The 24202-nt window shown below is 43.8% G+C and overlaps 1 protein-coding gene across 7 annotated transcripts in view; it reads right to left on the bottom strand.

Moving 5' to 3' along the window:
- Positions 1 to 23650, bottom strand: part of tmem94 (transmembrane protein 94) — a 139818-nt gene extending 116168 nt beyond the window's left edge. For 3 of the 7 annotated variants that reach the window (XR_015761367.1, XM_088000433.1, XM_088000434.1), the window contains exons 1-2: positions 23517 to 23643; positions 19270 to 19329 (exon numbers count right to left, since the gene is read on the bottom strand). Coding sequence is in view for 5 of the 7 variants with exons in the window: in XM_088000433.1 (XP_087856559.1) it covers positions 19270 to 19329; positions 23517 to 23537 (81 nt within the window). In the remaining 2 variants the exon portion in view is untranslated. Of the gene's footprint in view, positions 1 to 19269; positions 19330 to 23516 lie in introns of all 7 variants that reach the window. The other 4 variants (XM_088000429.1, XM_088000431.1, XM_088000430.1 and 1 more) reach the window with 3 other exon arrangements.
- Positions 23651 to 24202: the final 552 nt, after the last annotated feature.

Genomic DNA, 24202 nt, shown 5'->3' with positions numbered 1-24202 from the left:
CAACCAGGGAGAGAATAGGGGATCTTAAAGGTCAACACGGCCATTTATGTGCTAGGCCATAAAAGATGGGTGAGATCCTAAATGAATATTTCTTGTCAGTTTTGACCAGCATGAAAGGCATGGATGTTAGGGAACTTGGGGAAACAAATAGTGATATCTTGAAGAAAGTCCACATTACAGAAGAGATGGTGCTGCAAGTCTTCCCTGGGATCTGATGGAGAATATCCCAGGATTTTGTGGAGGCTAAGGAGGAAACTGTGGGCCTCCTAGCAGATATTTGTACCATCAACAGCCATGAGTGCAATGCCAAAGATTGGAGGGTAGCTAATAGAGTTATAGAGATGTATAGCATGGAAACAGACCCTTCGGTCCAACCCATGCATGCCGACCAGGTATCCCAACCCAATCTAGTCCCACCTGCCAGCACCCGGCCCATATCCCTCCAAACCCTTCCTATTCATATACCCATCCAAATGCCTCTTAAATGTTGCAATTGTACCAGCCTCCACCACTTCCTCTGGCAGCTCATTCCATACACATACCACCCTCTGTGTGAAAAAGTTGCCCCTTAGCTCTCTTTTATATCTTTCCCCTCTCATCCTAAACCTATGCCCTCTAGTTCTGGACTCCCTGACCCCAGGGAAAAGATTTTGTCTATTTATCCTATCTATGCCCCTCAATTTATTGTTGTGCCATTATTTAAGAAAGGCTGCAAGGAAATGCCTGGGAACTACAGACCAGTCAGCCAAATGCCTGTGTTGGGTAAATTGTTAGAGGGGATTCTGAAAGACAGGATCTACATGCATTGGAGAGGTAAGGACTCATTTGGTGTAATCAGCATGGCTTTGTGTATCCAAAATTGTGTCTCACAAATTTGATTAAGCTTTTTGAAGGGGTGACCAAGAAGATAGATTACAGCAATGCCCTAGACGTAGTCTACATGGACTTTGGTAAGGCCTTTGACAAGGTACTGCGTAGTAGGTTGTTGAGTAAGATTAAATCTAATGCGATCCAGGGAGAGCTAGCCAACTGGATGCAAAATTGGCTTGATGGTAGAAGACAGAGGGTGGTGGTAGAGGGCTGTTTGTAGACTGGAGGGCAGGGACCAACAGTGTGCCACAGGGATTGATACTGGATCCACTGTTATTCATCATTTATATAAATGATTCGGATGATAATTTCAGAGATATGGTTAGTAAATCTGCGAATGACACCAAGATTGGTGTGTACAGTGGGCAGTGAGATCTTGATCAACTAGGCCAGTGAGCCAAAGAACGGCAGGCTGAGTTTAACAAATGGTTCAAAGCAGGTTAGAACTTACACAGTCAATGGTTGGGCTCTGGGAAATGTTAGAGAACAAAGAGATTGAAGGGTACAGGTTCATAGCTCCTTGAAAGTTAGAGTCACAGCTATACAGGGTGATGAAGAAGGCGTTTATTGGTCAGAGCAGAGTGTATAGGAGTTGGGAGGTCTTGTTGCAGCTGTAGGTGATGTTGGTGAGGCCACATTTGGAGTATTGCGCGCAGTTCGGGTTGCCCAACTACAGAAAACATATTATTAAACTAGAAATAATGCAGAAAAGCTTCACTAGGATGCTACCTGGACTGAAAAGTTTGAGTTAGGAGGAGAGGTTGGACACGCTGGAGTGCAGAAGGTTAAAAGGTGACCTTACAGAGCTCTACAAAGTCATGAGAGGCACTGATAAAGTAGATAGCTAACAGCTTTTCACCATGATTGGGAATCTAAAACTAGAGGGCATAGGTTTAAGTGAGGGGGGAGAGATACAAACAAGTCCAGAGAGGCATCTTTTTCACACAGGGTGGTGAGTGTCTGGAATGGATTGCCAGAGGTAGTGGTAGAAGCAATGACAATTTCTTAAATTAAGAAATATTTAGACAGGTACATGCACAGGAGAGATATGGAAGGATATGGACCAAACGCAGACAAATGGGACTAGTTTAATTGTGAAAACTGGGCGGCATGGGCTGAAAGGTCTGTAAACCTCTTTTACTCTATGACCTGATGAAAAACTTGTGCAAGTCAGAATAGAAAAAGAAGCAAAGATTAACCAAGAATACAGAAAAGGGAAACATTACTGTATGAAAGAGAGCTGGCCAGAAACAAAGCAGAAATGAGTTTCCATAAATAATTGAACCAGAAAGTTAACAAAGTGAAATTGGTCCGTTATAAAATGAGATTGAAGTGTAGTGTAAAATAACAAAACGCCAGATGAATTTTGCATCGGTCGTCAATATAGAAGATTTTGTTGAGAAGATTTGTAGCTCAGGTTGAGTTTCTGGATGCAGGTCTACTCGCTGAGCTGGAAGGTTTGTTTTCAGATGTTTCGTCACCATGCGAGATAATATCTTCAGCGAGCCTCCAAATGAAACACTGGTGGTATAGCCCGCTTTTTATTTCCATGGGTTGGTGATGTCATTTCCTATGATGATATCATGATGTCACCACGGGATATGACATCACCAGCCCAAGGAAACTCAAACTTATAAATAGAAAGTGGGCTACACCACCAGTGCTTCATTTGGAGGCTCGCTGAAGATGTTACCTAGTATGGTGACGAAACGTCTGAAATCAAACCTTCCAGCTCAGCGATCAAACCTACATCCAGAATATAGAGGATACAAGTAATCTCTCAGAAATCACGATATTTCAGGAAATGGGGAGGCAAGGAGGAATTCAAGAAATTACAAATCACCAGAGAAGTGTTATTGAATACATTGTTAGAAATTTGAACTGATATGTGCATACAGCTTGATGCACTTCACCCTCGGGTCTCAAAAGAAATGGCTGTTGAAATCGTTTACACATTGATTTGATGATGGTCCCACTGTAATAGAAGATGGGGAATGCAACTACATTATTCAAAAAGGGACTTAAAGTAGGAAACTCCAAGCTAGTTAGTTTAACATCTATCAGAGAGAAAACGTTAGAAGGTATTAAAGAATTTATCACAGGGCACTTGGATAGTTTTGAAGTAAAGTCAACATCATTTTGTGAACTCGAAATCAGTTTGAGGAGAAAACAGATACTGTGGTTAAGAGATAACAGTGGATATAATGTGCTTAGATTTCCAGGCGGCACTTGTAAAGGTGCCACATCAATAGTTGGAAGAAAATAAAAACTTATGGTGTAAAGGTTAGCACGTTGGCATGTATAGAAGCTTGACTACCTAACTACCTTTCCTGATGAAGGGCTTTTGCCCGAAACGTCGATTTTGCTGAAGCTCCTCGGATGCTGCCTGAACTGCTGTGCTCTTCCAGCACCATTGATCCAGAATCTGGTTTCCAGCATCTGCAGTCATTGTTTTTACCTACCTAACTGGAAGCAGAGAGTAGGCATAATTTTTTTTCCCAAATTGGCAAGACATAATAGGTGATGTGCCAGAGGGATCAGTGTTGGGCCCTCAACTGTTTACAACCTGTATAGATTACTTGAAGTATGATTGGCAAATTTGATGACACAAAGATAGGAAGGAAAGTAATTTGTGAATAGGACATAAGAATGTTACAAAAACATACAGATAAGTGGGAACATATTTGGCAAATGAGGTATAATGTAAGAACATGTGACACTGTCTATTCTGAAAGAAGAATAGAGGGTGCCCAGATTGGAGATCTGCCATCCTTGTGAACAAATCGCAAAATGTTTGTATGCACGTACAGAAAGTAATTAAGAAAACTAACAACTCTATAATTTATTACAATGGGAATTGAATACTCAAATAGGGAGGTTTTGCTTCAGTTGAGAGCACTACAAAGACTATATCTGGGATACTATGCATATATTAGTCAGCTTATTTAAGGAAGAATGTAAATGTGTTGCAGGCAATTCAGTTTTCTAGACTAATAATTGGAATGACTGGGTTGTCATCTTGAGAAAGGTTACATAGGCTGCACTTGATTCCATTGGAAGAGTAACCGGTGACATGATTGAAATATATAAAATGCTGAGGGGTCTTGACAGGGTAGATGAGGAGAGGATGCTTCCCCTTATGGGAGAATCTAGAACTTGGGATCACTGTATAAGAATTGGGATCATCCATTTAAAACAGAGTTGAGACAAAATGTTGTTTCTCAGGGGTTGCAAGCCTTCAGAACACTCAAAAGGCAGAAGCACAATCCTTGAGTATTTTTGAGGTACACAGATTCTCGTTACGAAAGGGATTGAAAGGTTATCAGTGGTTGGCATGAATGTGGATTTGAGATTACAATCAGTTACGACCTTATTGAATGTCACAGTAGATTCAGGGGTCTGATTGGCCTTTTCCTGGTCCTAATTTGTATACTTACATCATTATCTGACAGGAAATAAAGTATGGATAAGTGGGGTATTTTTAATGTGACAGTAGAGTGCCATCAGGATCAGAAATTCACAATCCATATTAATGACCTAGATGCACTGCACCCTGTCTGTTTATCCAAGTTTGTTGATAATTCAAACTTAGGTGCAAAGAGATTAGTTAGGTTAAGTGATTGGGCAACAAGGTGGCAGATGAAGTAAAATGGAAGTATAAGATTATTCATTTTCAAGAGTAGAAAGACAAAATATTTTTGAAAAATACTTGAAACCTATAAACATTGATATTCTAAAGCACCTGGATGCACTCTAACAGGTACACGGGTAGCAAGCGATCAGGAAAGCAAATGGCATGTTGATTTTACTGCAAGGGGATTGAAGTATAAGAATAATAGAGGTTTCCTATAATTGATGAGAACTCATCTGCAAGTGTGTAGTTTTGGTCTTTATGTTTACGAAACGATATAATTTGTCATGGAGGGATACAGGAAAGATTCACTAGAATAGTCTCAAAATGAGAGGGTTAGCCTATTATTGGAAGCGGACTAAATATACCTTCTGGTTTGTATAAGAACAAGAGGTGAGCATATTGAAATATAGAAATGATTTGGAGGCGCTGGTGTTGGACTGGGGTATACAAAGTTAAAAATCATACAACACCAGGTTATAGTCCAACAGGTTTATTTGGAAGCACTAGCTTTTGGAGCGCTGCTTCTTCATCAGGTGGCTAGTGCTTCCAAATAAACCTTCTAGACTATAACCTGGTATCATATGATTTTTAACCTTGAAATATAGAAAGATTCTAAGAGATGTAAATGCTAACATAATGGTAATTTTCCTAATGTAGTATATCTAGAATACGAGAGCACAATCTCTAAACAAGTGACTGACCAATTAGATCGGAGATGGGGACAGATTTCTTCACTAAAAGGAGTGTGAATATTTGGAATTTCCTACCATTGTCAAATGAGAATACTGCTGACACCCGCAAAACTTTGTCAGTATAATGTGCATGCATAGTAATTTATGCCAGAAATGGCGATATCATTCCATTCCGTTGACTTATACTGAGTGCTTTTCACTGTTAAAAGAATAGTAATTCTTTTTTGTTGGTAGAGCTTTTCACAAAGTACACATTTCTCTGCATGCAGAATGAGAATCTTTCAGGATGTCAGGAGACACTGTATAAATGACATTTGTTTTTTAAAAATCTTTTAAATATAGATCAAAGTTATAATTTATTGGTCGATGATGACATTTAATTTTAAAACGCATTGAAATCTTACATTTAGAACAAAGTGCAAGATGTGATAGGGATGATCGTTAGTCTAATTCCACTTTTCTCCTGCTCCCCATAATCCTTGACTTCAGAAAAGACTAAACAACTGTGAGCCCTGCCTTAAATATATTATTTAAATGTAAATTAAAATTATAATTCAAGTCACAGTCTTTTTGAAAACTTGTACTTTTTTTAAAAAAGGTGAGCACCGTTCCTCAACTTTACATATCATTTTCAGCACAATTCTATGAGTGTGTCTTAAGAAGAATGCAATTATGAAGTGTTAATCCCACCCTTTATCAATTCACGCCTTTGAAGAACAAGGGACGTTAAACCCAAACCCCACAACCAGGTCTTGTTATCACATGGGCTGCAACCACACACAACCCTTTGTCAGCTGTTCATTTTCCTAGGCAGACTTTCACCCAGTATTTTAGTTGTCCAACTGTTTTTCTCTCTCTTTGGGCTCTATCTCCATCTATGGTTTATTCCCTCACCTCTCCCTCCACCCATCCTCTGCTTAACTACCAACGTTTTCTTAGTATCACCAGTTCTGAAGGAGGATCAACAGACCCAAAACGTCATAAAGACTCTGCTTTCTCTCCACAGTTGCTGCCAGGCCTACTGAGTTTTTTTTCCAGCAATTTCTGTTTACAGCATCTGCAGTTCCTTCAGTTTTACAGTATGTTAAAAATCTCATTGCCTCATGGCTGAATTACGCTGGTGCTACAAAGTACTTGGCTGTCATAAAAGAGAGTGAATGAACAAGCCACACTTAGAAAATGGTGTATGATTCAGAAGTCTAGGCAGAGCCTGGTAAGAGAATTGCAGTGAATCACTAAAAGTCACACAGTTTAGACAAATGCAACAAGTAACATGGTCTAGATTCGCAAAAATACTGACAAGATAGAACAGATAATGGTGATAGCACAACTTCTTCCAAGCACAAAATTAATAAATCTTGTGTACTTCACCTTTCACAAAAAGTAATGGTTGAAACAGATTCCAAAAAGTGCTGTTAAATGCAGATTTAAAATGATTAAATTAATGCCACATTACCCAATGGGTTCAGAAATACTGGGAAAATAAACATGTTTGCTGCAGGGGCTATGTCTTCTAAAGCTGACAGGCTGGTGTATTATCCAAAATACTTGAAAAAAGCACAAGAACAAATACGAGGTTCCTTTATTTTGTAGCTCAGTGTCTGACATCTGCTCCATCTAACCATACATGCTTTTCAAATTGTTAAAAAAAATCAGACAAATTTCTCGAACTAATCCTTGCACCCAGAACAATTTTGCTCAAGAGTGTAAAGCTCACACATTAGCTCATGCATTATGTTAGACTTGCAGAGCATTTGGTGATCAAGGCAACATTTGGGAGTTCTGAAGAAGAGTCCCATTGGACTCGAAGTGCTGAGTCTTTTCCCTCAGATCCTATCAGAAATGTTCAGTTTCTCTAGCATTTTGGATTAGCATTTCAGACCTGCAGCATATTCAGAACTTTGTTCTTAACAACATTTAGGACAGCTGTGTGTGTTAATTCTGCACGTGAAACATCAGCAGGTTGCATTTCCAGGATCAAATGTCAGTCTGGTTACAGTCATGTAATTCTCCCTTGCCCTCAAGGACCTATACTTTTGCACAGTGCAATAATTAGTCAGTCAAGAAAAGGACATTTCCCTACTTTGTTTCTTCCAAGTATTTCTGACAGTAACTCAATATAGAAAGGCTTGCAAAGATTAGATTAGATTAGATTACTTACAGTGTAGAAACAGGCCCTTCGGCCCAACAAGTCCACACCGCCCCGCCGAAGTGCAACCCACCCATACCCATGCATTTACCCCTTACCTAACACTACGGGCAATTTAGTATGGCCAATTCACCTAACCTGCACATCTTTGGACTGTGGGAGGAAACCGGAGCACCCGGAGGAAACCCACGCAGACACGGGGAGAACGTGCAAACTCCACACAGACAGTCGCCTGAGACGGGAATTGAACCCGGGTCTCTGGCGCTGTGAGACAGCAGTGCTAACCACTGTGCCACCGTGCCGCAAGGAATTGCATGTGCAATCATCTGTGCATGTAGAAAGTCTGTTACTGGACATGCTGCATTACTATTCATTACAGCTTTGCTTTCTAACAGATTAAACCCTCTCTGACTCTGATTCTTAGTTAAGTATGCAGGAACTTATTTGAGGTGAGGGGCTGCACGGTGAATCAATTAAAATATTTCTCTTCCGCAAATTCCTAGGCTCTCTTTCAAATTTGAAAGCTGCAACAGGATATGGTTTTTCACATTCACTTGGTTGCCAAGGAGCTGCAGCGTGAATTAAATGAAAATCCGCTGCTTCATTTACTAATGGATTGAAATTTGCTATTACCCTGTTTCATGCCAATACACACTATACTCAATTTTTACCATCTCCCTCGGATTCTTCCTAGAGTACTGGGCATCAGAAATACCTCCCGTTTTAGGTCCAACCTGCCAATCTTCATAAGGCAATTGAGGCATGAGTACATCACAGATGAACACGATCACTCTCTTTTCCAATGTTAGCAAATTGGCCCTTTTATTGAAGCAGTTAATTTCTCGGAGTGTACAGGGCTGAAACCTCAGCTGCCTTTTCTATTTTTAGAGACACCTTAGTTAACTCTCGCACCCCTACTACCGTATTTGCTTCAAAGCTGCTACATCAGCACGGATGGATAAGCAAATCAAAATTTTCTGGTCTGGATGATCTAGCATCACACAGCGTATGCTACCACCAACTAGACTTTTTTTTAGACAGCTAGAGATTTCTGGGGATCAATAACAACTTGCAATTTTATATTGCCTTAGTATATTGCAAGGCACCCCATTAAGGGAATAATCAGACAAGTCACAGATGTTAGGTCTGATGAATAGGAGTTGTGTCCAAGAGTAGGTTCTAAGGAGTAACTGGGGAGAGACAGAGGTTTAGGGAACATTCAACGCCAGTGCTCATTTTAAAAAAAACTTGTTGAATCAGGATTTCTAAACAAAAGTCATTCAAATATTGCACATCTCTTTGCTATCAGTGTATCAGAGCCCACAGTTCCAACAACAGGCTTGTGTTTTCTTGCCCTTACTTTTAATGTTATTATCTCTCTAGATGTCCACAGATAATTTTACAACCATGCCTTTTGGTTGAGCTAAATATTACAGCATTACAGATTGACACCTCTGGTTTTTCTTTAACCTTGGTGTCTTTTCCCCCCCAATAACATAGCTGAAACTGGGAGACATGACCCAGAACTCAGCCTTGGATCGTGGGAAATGCCAAGCATCAACACTGCTGCCTGCACTGCAGTGATAACATTCTGTAGATGCTTGCTGCTCTGCTTTCACAGCTCAACTATTTTAAGATTGGGATCATAAGACAGAAAGTATTACATACAAGGCCCAGAAACGTTTACCACTTTGACTGCTGCAGTCAATTACAAAAATGAGAGAATTCTGAAGATGGAAAATGAAAACTTTAACAGACTCAAAATTTTGCATTCAAGACTCCCAGCTGTGGGTAGTTTGCACAGAGACATTTCATGAGCCACAGATTTTACAACTGACAGACTGACAATGGCAAACCACAATCAGGAGGTTGGCCACCTCATACTAGAGCTTCTCTTGTAATGTAGCTTGGAGTTATAACTTTCTTTTCCTTCCCATTCCAAACTGCACTGCCATTGACCCTGCACTCCAAAGATTGCAGCAGTCTGAGAAACAATTCGCCACTTCCTTCTCCAGGGCAACTGGGGAAGGGAAATAAAAGGTGGCCTAACCAGTGGTGCCCACATCCCATGAATGAATTAAAAAAAAACAGTTGTGCTGGCTGCTGCAGCACTGCAATTTTCTTACAAAAAAGAATATTGCAAAGATCAAGTTTCCACAAAAAACACTCCCTGGCTCCTGTTTTCAGAAGATTCATCCCACAATTAGGGCTCTTATAATTACATGTTTTTAATATTCAGTCCCTCTAATAACCTGTTGGGCAGGCAGTGAGGTTTGATGTCTGTTTCACTTGTTATTTACTGCTATTGAGTTAAAGCTTCAAGCAAAAACAAGTTACACCCAATTGGTCTCGGCAGGCCTTAAAATCCAAGCTACTCTAAACAAACACATGCGCTATATCATTCCAATGTCTTCACTTTCTAAGAGCTAAATATAAAAGCTGTTATCACAGTCCATCATCTCCATTTGCTGCAACACGATACTTGTGCCTGAAGTCGCTGCTTTTCCACACAAATTACTGCGAGGTGATGTCCTTTATTTCCTTCCTGCATCAGCTGAGAGGAGCTTCCAATTTCTGGATGCAATGTCACCACATCTTTCAATTCGGATGCCCGCACTGTCAAAACTATTACTGAAGCTCTGAAGGAATCCCTAAATTGAGTATCAAACCAAAAAGTACTAAGCTGTTTTCCATAACAAATATCAATTAAGCGTTTGCTCAAACTGCTTCTGTTCCCCTCCCAGATTCCTGGTACGTCAGTATAGAATCATAGAATCCCTGCAGTGTGGAAATAGGCCATTTCGCCCAACAAGTCCACACTGACTCTCCGAAGAGTCAGACCCATTCCCCCTAACTTATATTTATCCCGACTGATGCACTAACCGACACAGCCCTGAACACTATGGACAGTAGTGGAGTTGATGGAAATGGACTCCCTTTACCCTATGACTCTCGGTTTTTCTTTCCGTTATGCCTTTCATTTTACAGTCTATAACATGTGACCAACAGTACAACAAAGAAAGAAATTTAGATACTATATACATACACACAAATATGCTCTAGTGACATGATAGCATGCCTTAAAATCTTCACTGTAACCACTCTAACTGCATTGTCTTTCCATAATAGTAAATGAATCTCACTATGCCACACCTGGGTATAGGCACAAACCTACCTTAAGATGTTGCATGCTTACCAGCTGCAGCCCATTCCAATGGCAATGTTAACTTCTCAAATAATTAACTATAAAATTGACCGAAGGATCTATGCAGACTTCACAATTTGAGTTTAGATCTTAAAGGCATATAACGTTTCAGTCTTGATGGAACAGCAGACATCTGAAGTTGTATGAGCTTAATTATAAGAGACCCATTCGTAACTTAAATCAAAAGTCAGCAAGCATATGGCAGTAATCTAATGATGACTTGCCATCTGCTTAAACTTCACATGCAGAATGTGTTTTGAATGCCGAAGTTTCTTATTGCCCGAATCTACTTCCGCTATTTATTGCGGAAAAGCTTTCAGGGATATATTGCCTTTGCTTTGTGACATTACTTTCGTTGATTCAATGATTGTTGAATCAAGGGGAATTTCACAGCTCAACTACTTTAAGTGGTAACATCAATAGATGAGTAAATCAGAGGCTCAGGTTAATGCTCTGCAGACACTGGCTCTATCCCGTCACAGCAGCTCATGGGATATTCTATCAATAAAATCTGCAATTGAAAGCTACTCTCAGTACGAGTTAGGTAACTATGACTTACCATTTGTTGTGATATCCCATTCAGCTTCCTTTTGAGGACACAACTTTGTAACTCATCACCGAGCTCACCTCTACTCAATGTAGGATTCCTAGCTGCTGACCTATTCTTGCAGCCACAATAGGTATATGGCTAGTCTAGTTTCTGATTAATGGTCAAGGATGTTGATTGTGAGGGATTCAGCAATGATAACACCATTGAATGTTAAGGGGTGTTGATTAGATTCTCATTTGTTGGCGATGCTCAGTGTGGCACATGTGGTATGAATGTTACTTACTACTGATCAATCCAAGCCTGGATATTGGTCAGGTCTTGCTGCATTTGGACATGACTGCATTAGTAACTGAGGAGCTGCAAGTGCTGAACATGATGAAATCATCAACGGCCACCTCCACTTCTGAATTTGTGGTGGATGAAGCTCATTAATGAAGTAGCTAAAGATGATTGGGCTTAGACATTTTCCTAAGGAACTGGAAACTCTTGTGGAGCCAGGAAGCCTGGATTCAAACTCCACCTGCTCAGGAAGTGTGTAATGACATCTCTGAAAGGTTGATGAGGAAGATGTCTATCCTGAGGAACTGGGGGCTCTTATGGCACAGTGACAGTGACCCATCTCTGAGCCAGGATGTCTGGGTTGAAGTCCCACCTGTTCCAAAGGTGTATCTTAACATGTCTGAATAGGTTGATCCAAAAATATTTATCCTGAGGAACTCCACTGTTGAACCATGAACCCCATCATTCTCTCTGGTGTCTTGACCAAGATTCAGTCTCCCGAAGATCGCAAGAAAAAAAAATCTGGTCAATGTGATTGCTATTTCTGGGATCTTGCTAAATGCAAATCAGCTGCTGTGCTTTTAGGTTTGCTCACTGAGCTGTAGGTTTGATATCCAGACATTTCATTACCTGGCTGGGTAACATCATCAGTGGTGACCTCCCAGTGAAGTGAAGCTGTTGTCTCCTGGTTTCTATTTATATGTTTGTCCTGAATGGGGTTCCTGGGGTTTGTGGTGATGTCATTTCCTGTTCATGTTCTGAGGGGTTGATAGATGGTATCTAGATCTATGTGTTTGTTTATGGCATTGTGGTTGGAGTGCCAGGTCTCTAGGAATTCTGTGGCATGTCTTTGCTTAGCCCGCCCCAGGATAGATACGTTGTCCCAGTCGAATTGGTGTTTTTTTTTCATCCGTGTGTAGGGCTACGAGGGAGAGAGGGTCGTGTCTTTTTGTGGCTAGCTGGTGTTCGTGTATCCTGGTGGCTAACTTTCTGACTGTTTGTCCTACGTAGTGTTTGTGGCAGTCCTTGCATGGAATTTTGTAGACTACGTTGGTTTTGTCCATGGGTTGTACTGGGTCTTTTAAGTTTGTTAGTTTTTGTTTGAGAGTATTGGTGGGTTTGTGTGCTACTAGGATTCAGAGGGATCTTAGTAGTCTGGCTGTCATTTCTGAGACTTCTTTGATGTATGGTAAGGTGGTTAGGGTTTTTGGCTGTGTTTGGTCTGCTTGTCATGGTTTGTTCTTGAGGAATCTGCGCGCTGTATTTTTTGAGTATCCGTTCTTCTTGAATACGTTGTATAGGTGGTTCTCCTCTGTTTTCCAAAGTTCGTCTGTGCTGCAGTGTGTGATGGCTCGTTGGAATAGTGCTCTGATACAGCTCTGTTTGTGTGTGTTGGGATGGTTGCTGGTGTAGTTAAGTGTTTGGTCAGTGTTTGTCGGTTTTCTGTATACACAGGTTTGTAGTTCTCCGTTGTCCTTTCTTTCGACTGTGACGTCCAGAAATGCGAGTTTGTTGTCAGTTTCTTCCTCCTTGGTGTACTTTATGCCTGTGAGGGTGTTGTTGATGATGTTAAATGTCTCTTCTATTTTGTTTTGTTTTGTGATGACAAAGGTGTCATCTACGTAGCGGACCCAGATTTTTGGTTTGATGGTTGGTAGGGCTGTTTGTTCTAGTCTTTGCATTACCGCTTCTGCTATGAATCCTGATCGCGGAGATCCCATGGTGTGCCGTTGGTTTGTTTGTAGATTATGTTGTTGAAGGTGAAGTGGGTGGTGAGGCACAGGTCCTCTAGCTTCATGATGTTTGCGTTGGTAATGTGATTGATGGTGGTTGGGGTGTGTGTGATGGTCTCTTCTAAAAGTGTGGTAAGTGTTTCCTTTGCCAGGTCGATGTTGATGGAGGTGAACAGTGCTGTTACGTCGAATGAGATCATTGTTTCGTCTTCCTCTATTTTGGTGTTTTTGATGATTTTTAGGAATTCTGGGGTGGAGTGGATGGAGTGCCTCTTCTACTAGATATTATAGTCTTGCGTGTAGTTCTACATAGAACATAGAAGAATACAGCGCAGTACAGGCCCTTGGGCCCTCGATGTTGCGCCGATCCAAGCCCACCTAAACTACACTAACCCACTATCCTCCATATACCTATCCAATGCCCTCTTAAATGCCCATAAAGAGGGAAGAGTCCACCACTGTTACTGGCAGGGCATTCCATGAACTAACGACTCGCTGAGTGAAGAACCTACCCCTAACATCAGTCCTATATCTACCCCCCCTTAATTTAAAGCTATGCCCCCTTGTAATACCCGACTCAATACGCGGGAAAAGGTTCATACTGTCGACCCTATCTAACCCCCTAATCATCTTGTACACCTCAATCAAGTCACCCCTAAACCTTCTTTTCTCGAGTGAAAACAGCCCCAAGTGCCTCAGTCTTTCCTCATACGATTTTCCTTCCATACCAGGCAACATCCTGGTAAACCTCCTCTGCACCCGTTCCAATGCCTCCACATCCTTCCTATAGTATGGCGACCAAAACTGCACACAATATTCCAGATGCGGCCGTACCAGAGTCTTATACAACTGCATCATGACCTCAGGACTCCGGAACTCAATTCCTCTACCAATAAAAGCCAGTACGCCATATGCCTTCCTCACCGCACTATTTACCTGGGTGGCAACTTTCAGAGATCTGTGTACATGGACACCAAGATCCCTCTGCTCATCCACACTACCAAGTATCCGACCATTAGCCCAGTACCCCATCTTTTTGTTATTCTTCCCAAAGTGAATCACTTCGCACTTAGCTACATTGAATTCCATCTGCCACCTTTCTGCCCAGCTCTGCAGCTTCTCTATATCCTGCTGTAACCTGCCACATCCTTCCTCACTGTCAACAACTCCTCCGACTTTCGTATCATCCGCAAACTTGCTCACCCAACCTTCTAACCCCTCTTCCAGGTCATTTATAAAAATTACAAACAGCAATGGTCCCAAAACAGATCCTTGCGGAACACCGCTAGTGACGGCACTCCATGAAGAAACTATGCCATCAACTACTACCCTCTGTCTTCTTCCATCCAGCCAATTCCTAATCCAAACCTCCAACTCACCCTCAATGCCATATCTCCGTATTTTCTGCAGTAGCCTACCATGGGGAACCTTATCAAACGCCTTACTAAAATCCATATATACCACATCTACCGCTTTCCCCTCATCAACCTCCTTCGTCACCTTTTCAAAGAATTCAATAAGGTTTGTGAGGCACGACCTGCCCTTCACAAAACCATGCTGACTATCCTTGATCAAATTATTCCTATCCAGATGTGCATAAATCCTATCCCTTACAATTCTCTCTAAGACTTTGCCCACAACAGAAGTGAGACTCATCGGCCTATAGTTACTAGGGCTATCCCTACTCCCCTTTTTGAACAAGGGAACCACATTTGCTATCCTCCAGTCTTCTGGGACTACTCCTGTAGACAAAGAGGACATAAAAATCAAGGCCAATGGCTCTGCAATCTCCTCCCTTGCTTCCCAGAGAATCCTAGGATAAATGCCATCAGGCCCAGGGGACTTATCTATTTTCACCTTTTCCAGGATTTCCAACACCTCATCTCTACATACCTCAAAGCCATCCATTCTACTTATTTGTGACTCAGTATTCTCATCGACAACAATGCCCTGTTCCTGAGTAAATACTGAAGAAAAGTATTCATTCAGTGTCTCCCCAATCTCTTCCGCCTCCACACGCAACTTCCCCCTACTATCCTTGACTGGACCTATTCCTACCCTAGTCATTCTTTTATTCCTTTTATTCTTTGGCCAGTCTGTAAGTTGGTGTTCCGGGTAGTGAGACTATGGGTCTGAGGGGGCTCCTGGTTTATGGATTTTTGGTAGTCCGTAGAATCGTGGGGAGTTGGCTCCGTCTGGTTGCATTTTCTGGAATTCCATCTTGTTTAATTGGAACAAACCACGACAAGCCGACCTAACACAGCCAGAAACCCTAGCCACCTTACCATACATCAAAGAAGTCTCAGAAATGACAGCCAGACACTCCAACCACAACGTCATAAACAAACACATAGATCTAGATACCATCTATCAACCCCTCTGAAAATGAACAGGAAATGACATCACCACAAACCCCAAGAATCCTATCCAGGACAAACATATAAATAGAAAGCAGGAGACAACAGCTTCGCTTCACTTGAAGGTCGCCACTGATGATGTTACCTAGCCAGGTAATGAAACATCTGGATATCAAACCTACAGCTCAGCGAGCAAACCTACACCCTAAACCTTAACCTGAGCTACAAACATTCACAAACCCTGCTGTGCTTTCTACATCACAAAACTGAATTGAATTGAATTTATTGTCACGTGTACCAAGGCACAGTGAAAAGCTTTGTCTTGCGAGCAACACCGGCAGATCACGGAGTTAAGTAGCATCAATAGTAAATAATAGGTAAACAGCGGCAAAAACAAAAGCACAGGCATAGGCGAATGTTAAGAGTTTGAGAGTCCATTCAATATTCTAACAGGAGGGTAGAAGCGGTTTTGAAACTGGCTGATGCATGTGTTCAGGCTTCTGTACCTTCTCCCTGATGGTAGAGGTTGTAGAAAAACCAGGGTGGGCTGGATCTTTGAGAATGCTGGCGGCCTTTCCTTGACAGCAGGCCTAGTAGATGGATTTTACAGATGGGAGGTTGGCCTTTGTGATTGTCCGGGCTGAGTTCACCACTCTCTGTAACCGTCTCCGATCTTGAATGGTACAGCTGCCATACCAGGTAGTGATACATTCCGACAGAATGCTCTCAATGGCACACCTATAAAAGTTGGCAAGGGTATGTCAAATTCCTCAGCTGCCTGAGGAGAGGATACATTGTTGGGCCTTTGTAACCAGTACGCCCACATGACGAGTCTAAGAAAGCTTATTGTGGATGACCACTCCCAGGAGCTTGGTACTCTCCACTCATTCCACCTTTGTGCTGTTAATGTGTGTGTGTGTGTGTGGGGGGGGGGGGCATGAGTTCCTTGGTTTTGCCGGCATTGAGAGCTAGGTTGTTCTCAGTGACCATTTTTACATGCTTCTAAAGTCTGCTTCGTCACCATTTGAGATTCGACCGACTATGGTGGTGTCATCAACATAACTTGTAAATGGCATTAGTCTGGTATTTGGTGATACAGTCCTGGGTATACAGCGAGCACAGTAGGGGACTGAGTGCACACCCCTGGGAGGCCCAAGTGTTGAGAGTGAGAGACGATGAAATATTGTCCCCAATCTTCACTGGTTGTGGTCTGTGGGTCAGAAAACCGAGGATCTAGTTGCAGACAGTGGGACTTAGCCCGAGATCACCAAGTTTAGTAATCAGTCTCGAGAGGATAATAGTGAGTAGGATTCTTACGTAGCTATTCTTGGTGGTTAAGATGTTCTGGGGAGGAGTGAAGAGCAAGTGATATGGCATCTGACGTGGATCTGTTGGTCCGATAGGCAAATTGGAGTGAGTCAAGAGTAGTGGGGAGGCTGGAGTTGATTAATGCCATGACCAGCCTTTCAAAGCACTTCGTGACCACTGAAGTTAGGGACACTGGGCGGTAGGCATTGAGACAGGCTGCATGAGCCTTCTTAGGCACAGGGATGATGTTGGCCTCTTAAAGCAGGCAGGGACAGTGGCCTGCTGCAGGGAGAGGTTGAAGATGTCTGAGAAGACCTCCGCCAGTTGATCTGTGCTGACTCTGAGTGCACGGTCTGGTACTCCATCTGGTCCCATTGCTTTCCTTGGATTCACACAAAGGAAAGCTGATCTGACCTGTGATGCAGTGACTGTTGAGATAGACTCATCAGGACTTATCGGAATAAGTGTTACCTTTCCGCCGAAGTTCTGGTCAAGACAAGCATAGAAGGCGTCGAGACGATCTGGGAGGGATGTGTTATCGTCTGCTATCTTGCACTGTCTCTTTTTAGAACCTGTGATGTCATTCAGTCCTTGCCATAGTTGCCGGGTGACTGTCTGGGTGTCTAGTTTGGATCAGTATTGGTCCTTGGCTGTCCTGCAGGCCTAACGAGCCCCAGGCTTGGGGCCTGCTGGAAAATGGAGGGACCAGAGAGACCTGCCACAGGAAGGAGAACCAACAAGAAGCGCTCCAGACCCCATAAGACGCCTGCCTGACATGAAATTAATTAGAACATACCTGGAGAGCAGCCCAAACACTTGTGCAAAAAACGTGGCTGGACCTGGAGCAGCAAATCGGCAGCAACTGAAACCAGGAACATCTCCACTGGGTCCAAAGCAAACTCCCTCCGGTAAAGAAAACCACAAACTGTGTGACCTACTACACTGGATCCTCAGAAGACCCTCTGCAAAAATACACTAAACTACACCAAACTTACTACATTTCAAATGTATTCCATTTGCTGTTAAAATATTTTAGGAAGTTTGTGAAAATACTTTATAAACACAAATTTTCTTCTTCATTTCCATGCTGTTTTGGTTCTCCTCTCCCTCAGGCAAAGAATTATCAACTTAGCTTCTTCTTTAGGTGCAACCTCCCACTCCCCTTTCAATTAAGTGCGCACGTTCATTTCTCTCATTCAGTCTACTTGCCAGAAGTTCATTCCTTTCTCCTCAAAGAGGAATATAAAAGATAGCAAAATATAACTTAATCACAGAATTCCTACAGTCTTTCACCCATTGAACCCACACCGATGCTCCAAAGAGCATCCCACCCAGACCCCATCCTAACCCTGCAACGCTGCATCTCCCATGGCTAATCCGCCCAGGCTGCACCTCCCTGGACACTATGGACAATTTAGCATGGCCAGTCCACCTAACCTACATATCTTTGGACTGTGGAAGGAAACCAGAGCAACATGGGGAGAATGTGCAAACTCCACACATATAGTTGCCAGAGTGTGGAATCGAATCCAGGTCCCTGGCGCAGTGAGACAGCTGTGCTAACCACTGAGGTACCGCGCTACACTCCAGAGAAGCAAATGATATTTTTATGCACTTGATTTGGACACAAATATTCAACTCTGGTGTACTTTTCATCACAAAGCGCCAGGGACAATCCATTTGGAGAGAACATTGGGTCAGTGTCCTTCAACTCTCAGCAGCTCATCACAAAGACAAGGTTTTGATGGAAATACTGCAGATTACTCCAGTTGTCTCACAATTTAATGCGGCAGAAACCATGAGTTTTAATACTTAAAATTGTTTAGTTCTACCAAGACAAGAACATTACCGCAAGTAAAACATAAATTATGTTGGTGTTTTTCAATTATGGGTACGTTAAACCTATAAAGCTGAACTGATGTTTGAGATCATTCAAAGGTTAATTTCCATGTGGGATTGTGATCAGGTGCTGGTTTTGTTTGTAGAGACGTTAAACATCATGCCACGAGCATTTTGTTTGAGACCAGTTTTACTTCTGTACAACAAACAGCTGCAATGTCCTTTTTTTTGCTGCAGTTACCAAAACAAAGCACAGCATTTTAAATGTGGTTATACCGATGATTGAAAGAGTGGTAGATTTGCTCACTTTTCAACTTAATGGTGATCTTTCTTTAACAACACCAAGCATTGTTGAGATAGCTTCAATTTGTCAGTTCGGATTCCCAGAGTTCTTTCATTTTCATCGAGATCCTGGGAGAATTCTCTCAGTTTTTTTTAAAAAGACGAGTTGAAAGGAGATCTTTTGCATCCAGTTCAATGAATACCCCTGGGATGGAATCTAACTTGTGGCTGGGTAACAAGGCTCCAAGCATCATGGAACAACCATCCATTTGGATCAATTTGGGGTGGAATCAGGTCCAGGTGTTTTGCATGAGGGGGGAAAGCAAGGTGAATTCCCTATGGGGCTTTCTTGTAGCGCAGTGGTAATGTACCTGTCCCTGGACCACAGAAGTCTGGGTCCAAGTTCCACCGGCTCCAGAGGTGTGCAATAACTGGTTGAGTAGAAAAAGATAGGTTAAAATTTTAAATATAAGTAGATCCCGGAGATCTTTTGAATGCAGATTTACTTATAGTGCTGACACTTATTTCTTGTCATTCCTATCTGGTGTGCAAAAGACTAACTGCATGGCATGAGGTAGCAACTGCATACACAAAAACATCCAGAGAAAAACATAAGGGCACAAATTTATAATTCCTCATTAAGTAGAGGATCTCAGATTAATGTCTGAGCCAAAAAGATTTTCCTTTCATCCAATCAGCTTGCTAAGCTTGAAGGTTTGTTTTCAGAAGTTTCATCACCATACCAGATAACATCATCACTGAGAGTCTTGGGTGAAACGCTGGTAGTATGTGCCACCTATCTATTTATAGCTCTTGGTTTCTTAAGTTAGGTGGTGTCATTTCGGTTCTTTTTCCAAGGGGAGATAGATAGGATTGAAATCAATGTATTTATTGATGGAGTTCTGGTTAGAATGCTGTAAGAATTCTCATACGTGCGTGTCTTTGTTTTGCCTGTCCTAAGATGTGTGTGTGTGTGGTCCCAGTCAAAGCGTTGTCCTTCTTTGTCTGTATGTATGGAAACTAGTGATTGTGGGTCGTGCCTTTTGATAGCCGGTTGGTGTTCATGTATCCTGGTTGCAAGTTTCTACAACGCAACCATAAACTATACTCACATTACCTTACATCAGCCATATCAGAAATGACTTCCAGACTACTCAGACGCTTTGGCATCATGGTAGCCCACAAACCTACCAACACACTTAAACAGTGACTAATGAACCTAAAGAATCCATTAGCTATTACCAGCAAAACTAATGTCATTTACAAGATACCATGCAAGAACTGTAAAAAAAACACATTAGACAAACTTGCCACCAGGATACATGTACACTAACTGGCCACCAAAAGACACGACCCACTATCACTAGTTTCTATACATACAGACAAAGAAGGACACCGCTTTGACTGGGACAACACACACATCCTAGGACAGGCGAAACAAAGATCGGATGAGAATTCTTAGAGGCATGGCATCCTAACCAGAACTCCATCAATAAACACATCGATTTAGATCCTATCTACCTCCCCTTGAAAATAAGAACCAGAAATGACATCACCCACCTTAAAAAAACAAGAGCTATAAATAGAGAGGTGGGACATACCATCAGGGCTTCACCACAGACTCTCACTGATGACGTTACCTAGCATGGTGATGAAACATCTGAAAACAAACCTTCAGGCTCAGAGAGCTAACTTACGTACTTATCAACCTGAGCTACAAATCTTAAAAATCGCTTATTAATTCAGTCTCAAATGGTGACATGGGATCTTTTAAATGCTTTTCAAGTATGGCAGGTGGGCCCACAAATAATGTTTCTCTGAAAAAACACACTTACGTTTAATCCACCCTGTGCCCTGCTGGACTGCCATGGGGTCATGTGTTTGCATACCATCTCTCTCAAAAATGAAATTTATCCTTAACCCCAACCAGAATGAGTTGTGCAAATGCACCACTACTTGTCACACCTACAAAGGAAGCCATACAGAATGGTAGTTTAACAGCACAGAAAGAGACCATTCAATCCAATGGCTTTACGCCAATGCAAATACTCCACAAAAGCCTTTTGATTCCTCTTTCACCTCACCCCATTATAGCACATATTTCAGCTTCTTTCTGCATCATCTAACTTAGAGATTCCCATGTTGCTGCCTCATGACTGGTGTTTATTTAAGAGCAAAATGCCTGGGAAGAAGTACAAATGTAGTTTCCCATGAGCGCATTTAGCCAGTCTGTGACACTAAGCATCAAAGTTCAAGCTTCTCACAACCACTGTCCAAATTTAATAAAGTCAACCTTGTTGCAACCCTCGAGAATCCGTTAGCATGCACAGCTAAGCATTTGGCAAATAATTGCTGCCTGATTTGAACATCAGTCTTTTATTGTCCTTCTTTAGTTGATATGGGGAAGTAGGCTGAGTGATCAATGCATTGTGCAACATAACCACTGAGCACAACTTGGCTACGATCACTATGAAGTCAAACTAAAATATTGCAGTGAATGCAAAATACAAGAAACAGGCAGATCACGACAACTGTGTACACAAAACAGTCTTAGAAGAATAGAAGGAAATGGGGCTGGTTTGAGGATGTGGGAAACAGCAAAAGTGATCAAGGCAGAATTTCAGTAAAGCAGGTGTTTATGATTCCACGTTATTCTACCTCATGGCATGCAGAACATCTCTTGCACACCAACATGAATTACAAGAAATATCAGTGTCAAGGCGACAAGTAAACCTGCATTCAAAACACCCCGGGGATCCCATCTTGCTGAACTCCACTCATGCAATACACCTAGTCGTGATTCTGCTGCAGTTCAATCAATATGGACAGTGGCTCCGTGGTGCTGGGAACCTGGTTCCCAATCACAAGTCAGAATCCATCTCAGGGGCATTCAGACATCTTTAAAGCTAAAATTCCCCTGAATACATCTTGCCCCAGAGAACAGCAGTTTCATTCCACAAGTATCTAGAGAAACTTGCTGACTCAAAGTATCAGGAACATACATCCAACGCAACCCCTTTGTTGAAGTGTAATGAACTACCCCCTCCTGGGGAACTACCAAAGAATCAATACTTCAAAACTCATCTCTCACTGATCCTGCTAGCTACTTCTGACCCTGACCTCATTTCCCTTTGAGTTTCATCCCATTCCCCATCATGCCTCCGATTTATCATCCAATTCTGTCCAACATATTTCCCCATTCTCCAATCTAACTTTAGCCTCCTATCTCTCCAAAGCCTATTCTCCCTTCTCAGAAATTGCATCACGTATTCCAATATTCCCCTTACTCAAGTTCTGCCACGAGCACTTTTGCTGTTCAACACATCCCCAGACCCTGCCTTTCCCTTCACCTTGAGGCTCCCCCTCAATTCCACCTCGCATGCCCCCTCGACCCCCATTCCCCCTCCCAATCCCCCTCCCATTCCCCCTCGACCCCCATTCCCCCTCCCATTCCCCCTCGACCCCCATTCCCCCTCCCATTCCCCCTCGACCCCCCATTCCCCCTCGACCCCCCATTCCCCCTCCCATTCCCCCTCGACCCCCCATTCCCCCTCCCATTCCCCCTCGACCCCCCATTCCCCCTCCCATTCCTCCTCGATCCCCCATTCCCCCTCCCATTCCCCCTCGACCCCCCATTCCCCCTCGATCCCCCATTCCCCCTCCCATTCCCCCTCGACCCCCCATTCCCCCTCGATCCCCATTCCCCCTCCACCCCCATTCTCCCTCCCATTCCTCCTCGATCCCCCATTCCCCCTCCCATTCCCCCTCGACCCCCCATTCCCCCTCGATCCCCCATTCCCCCTCCCATTCCCCCTCGACCCCCCATTCCCCCTCGATCCCCATTCCCCCTCCACCCCCATTCTCCCTCCCATTCCTCCTCGATCCCCCATTCCCCCTCCCATTCCCCCTCGACCCCCATTCCCCCTCCCATTCCCCCTCGACCCCCATTCCCCCTCCCATTCCTCCTCGATCCCCCATTCCCCCTCGACCCCCATTCCCCCTCCCATTCCCCCTCCCATTCCCCCTCGACCCCCATTCCCCCTCCCATTCCCCCTCCCATTCCCCCTCGACCCCCATTCCCCCCCCAATTCCCCCTCGACCCCCATTCCCCCCCCCATTCCCCCTCGACCCCCATTCCCCCCCCCAATTCCCCCTCGACCTCCATTCCCCCCTCGACCCCCATTCCCCCCTCGACCCCCATTCCCCCTCGACCCCCATTCCCCCTCCCATTCCCCCCTCGACCCCCATTCCCCCTCCCATTCCCCCCTCGACCCCCATTCCCCCTCCCATTCCCCCTCCCATTCCCCCTCGACCCCCATTCCCCCTCCCATTCCCCCTCGACCCCCATTCCCCCCTCCCATTCCCCCTCGACCCCCATTCCCCCCTCCCATTCCCCCTCGACCCCCATTCCCCCTCCCATTCCCCCTCGACCCCCATTCCCCCCTCCCATTCCCCCCTCCCCCCTCACCCCTCACATTCCCCCCTCACCCCTCACAAATCTCCCCGCCGCCCCTGTCCCCCCCTGGTGCCGCCCCTGTCCGCCCCTGTCCCCGGGGCCCGGCCGCACTGTACTGTACAAAGCGACGACAACAACAACCCCTACAGCTTGCGACCTTACTTGTCTTCTGAGATCCTGCATCCTCAGCGGAAGTCTCGGTGCACGGCGAGCCGGGGCGAACCAGGCCGGACAATCCCCGGGGCCCAGGCCGTGGGGTTGCCGGGGGACAACAGCGGCCGCTCAGCCAGGAGCGGGGCACCGCGCACGCGCACTGCCCGCGGGCCGGCGCCACCTCACTGCGCGTGCGCAGAGCCGCTGCCCACGGACTCCGCTCTTCATGCTGCGCCTGCGTATAACCGGGGCACACCGACCGAACGGCAGTACGCATGCGCGGTATCTGTGCCCCTTTGTAATGGGCAGATGGTACTGGAGTGGACCCAGACACTGGGAAAGCTGTACCACTGTTTACCACAGCAAACAGTAAAGGTCAAAGCACTGAATGTTTTCAAGAAGGAGTTAGATATAATTCTTAAGGCTAAAAGAATCAAACGATATGGGGGACAAAGAGGGAACAGGGTCCTGAGTTGGAAGGTTTAGAATACTGTTGAAACTTTATTGCTGGAACAGCACAGCAGGTCAGGCAGCATTCAGGAATCCTGAAGAAGGGCCTGTGCCCGAAACGTCGAATCTCCTGTTCCCTGGATGCTGCCTGACCTGCTGTGCTGTTCCAGCAATAAAGTTTCAACTTTGATCTCCAGCATCTGCAGACCTCACTTTCTCCTCGAAGATTTAGAATACTAGCTACC

This window comes from Chiloscyllium plagiosum, unplaced genomic scaffold (genome assembly GCF_037043375.1).
Source record: "Chiloscyllium plagiosum isolate Xiang-an unplaced genomic scaffold, Cpla_swu_hap1 HiC_scaffold_25, whole genome shotgun sequence".
Lineage (NCBI taxonomy): Eukaryota > Metazoa > Chordata > Chondrichthyes > Orectolobiformes > Hemiscylliidae > Chiloscyllium > Chiloscyllium plagiosum.
Note: the sequence above shows the minus strand (reverse complement) of the source record. Positions and strands in the feature narration are given on the sequence as shown.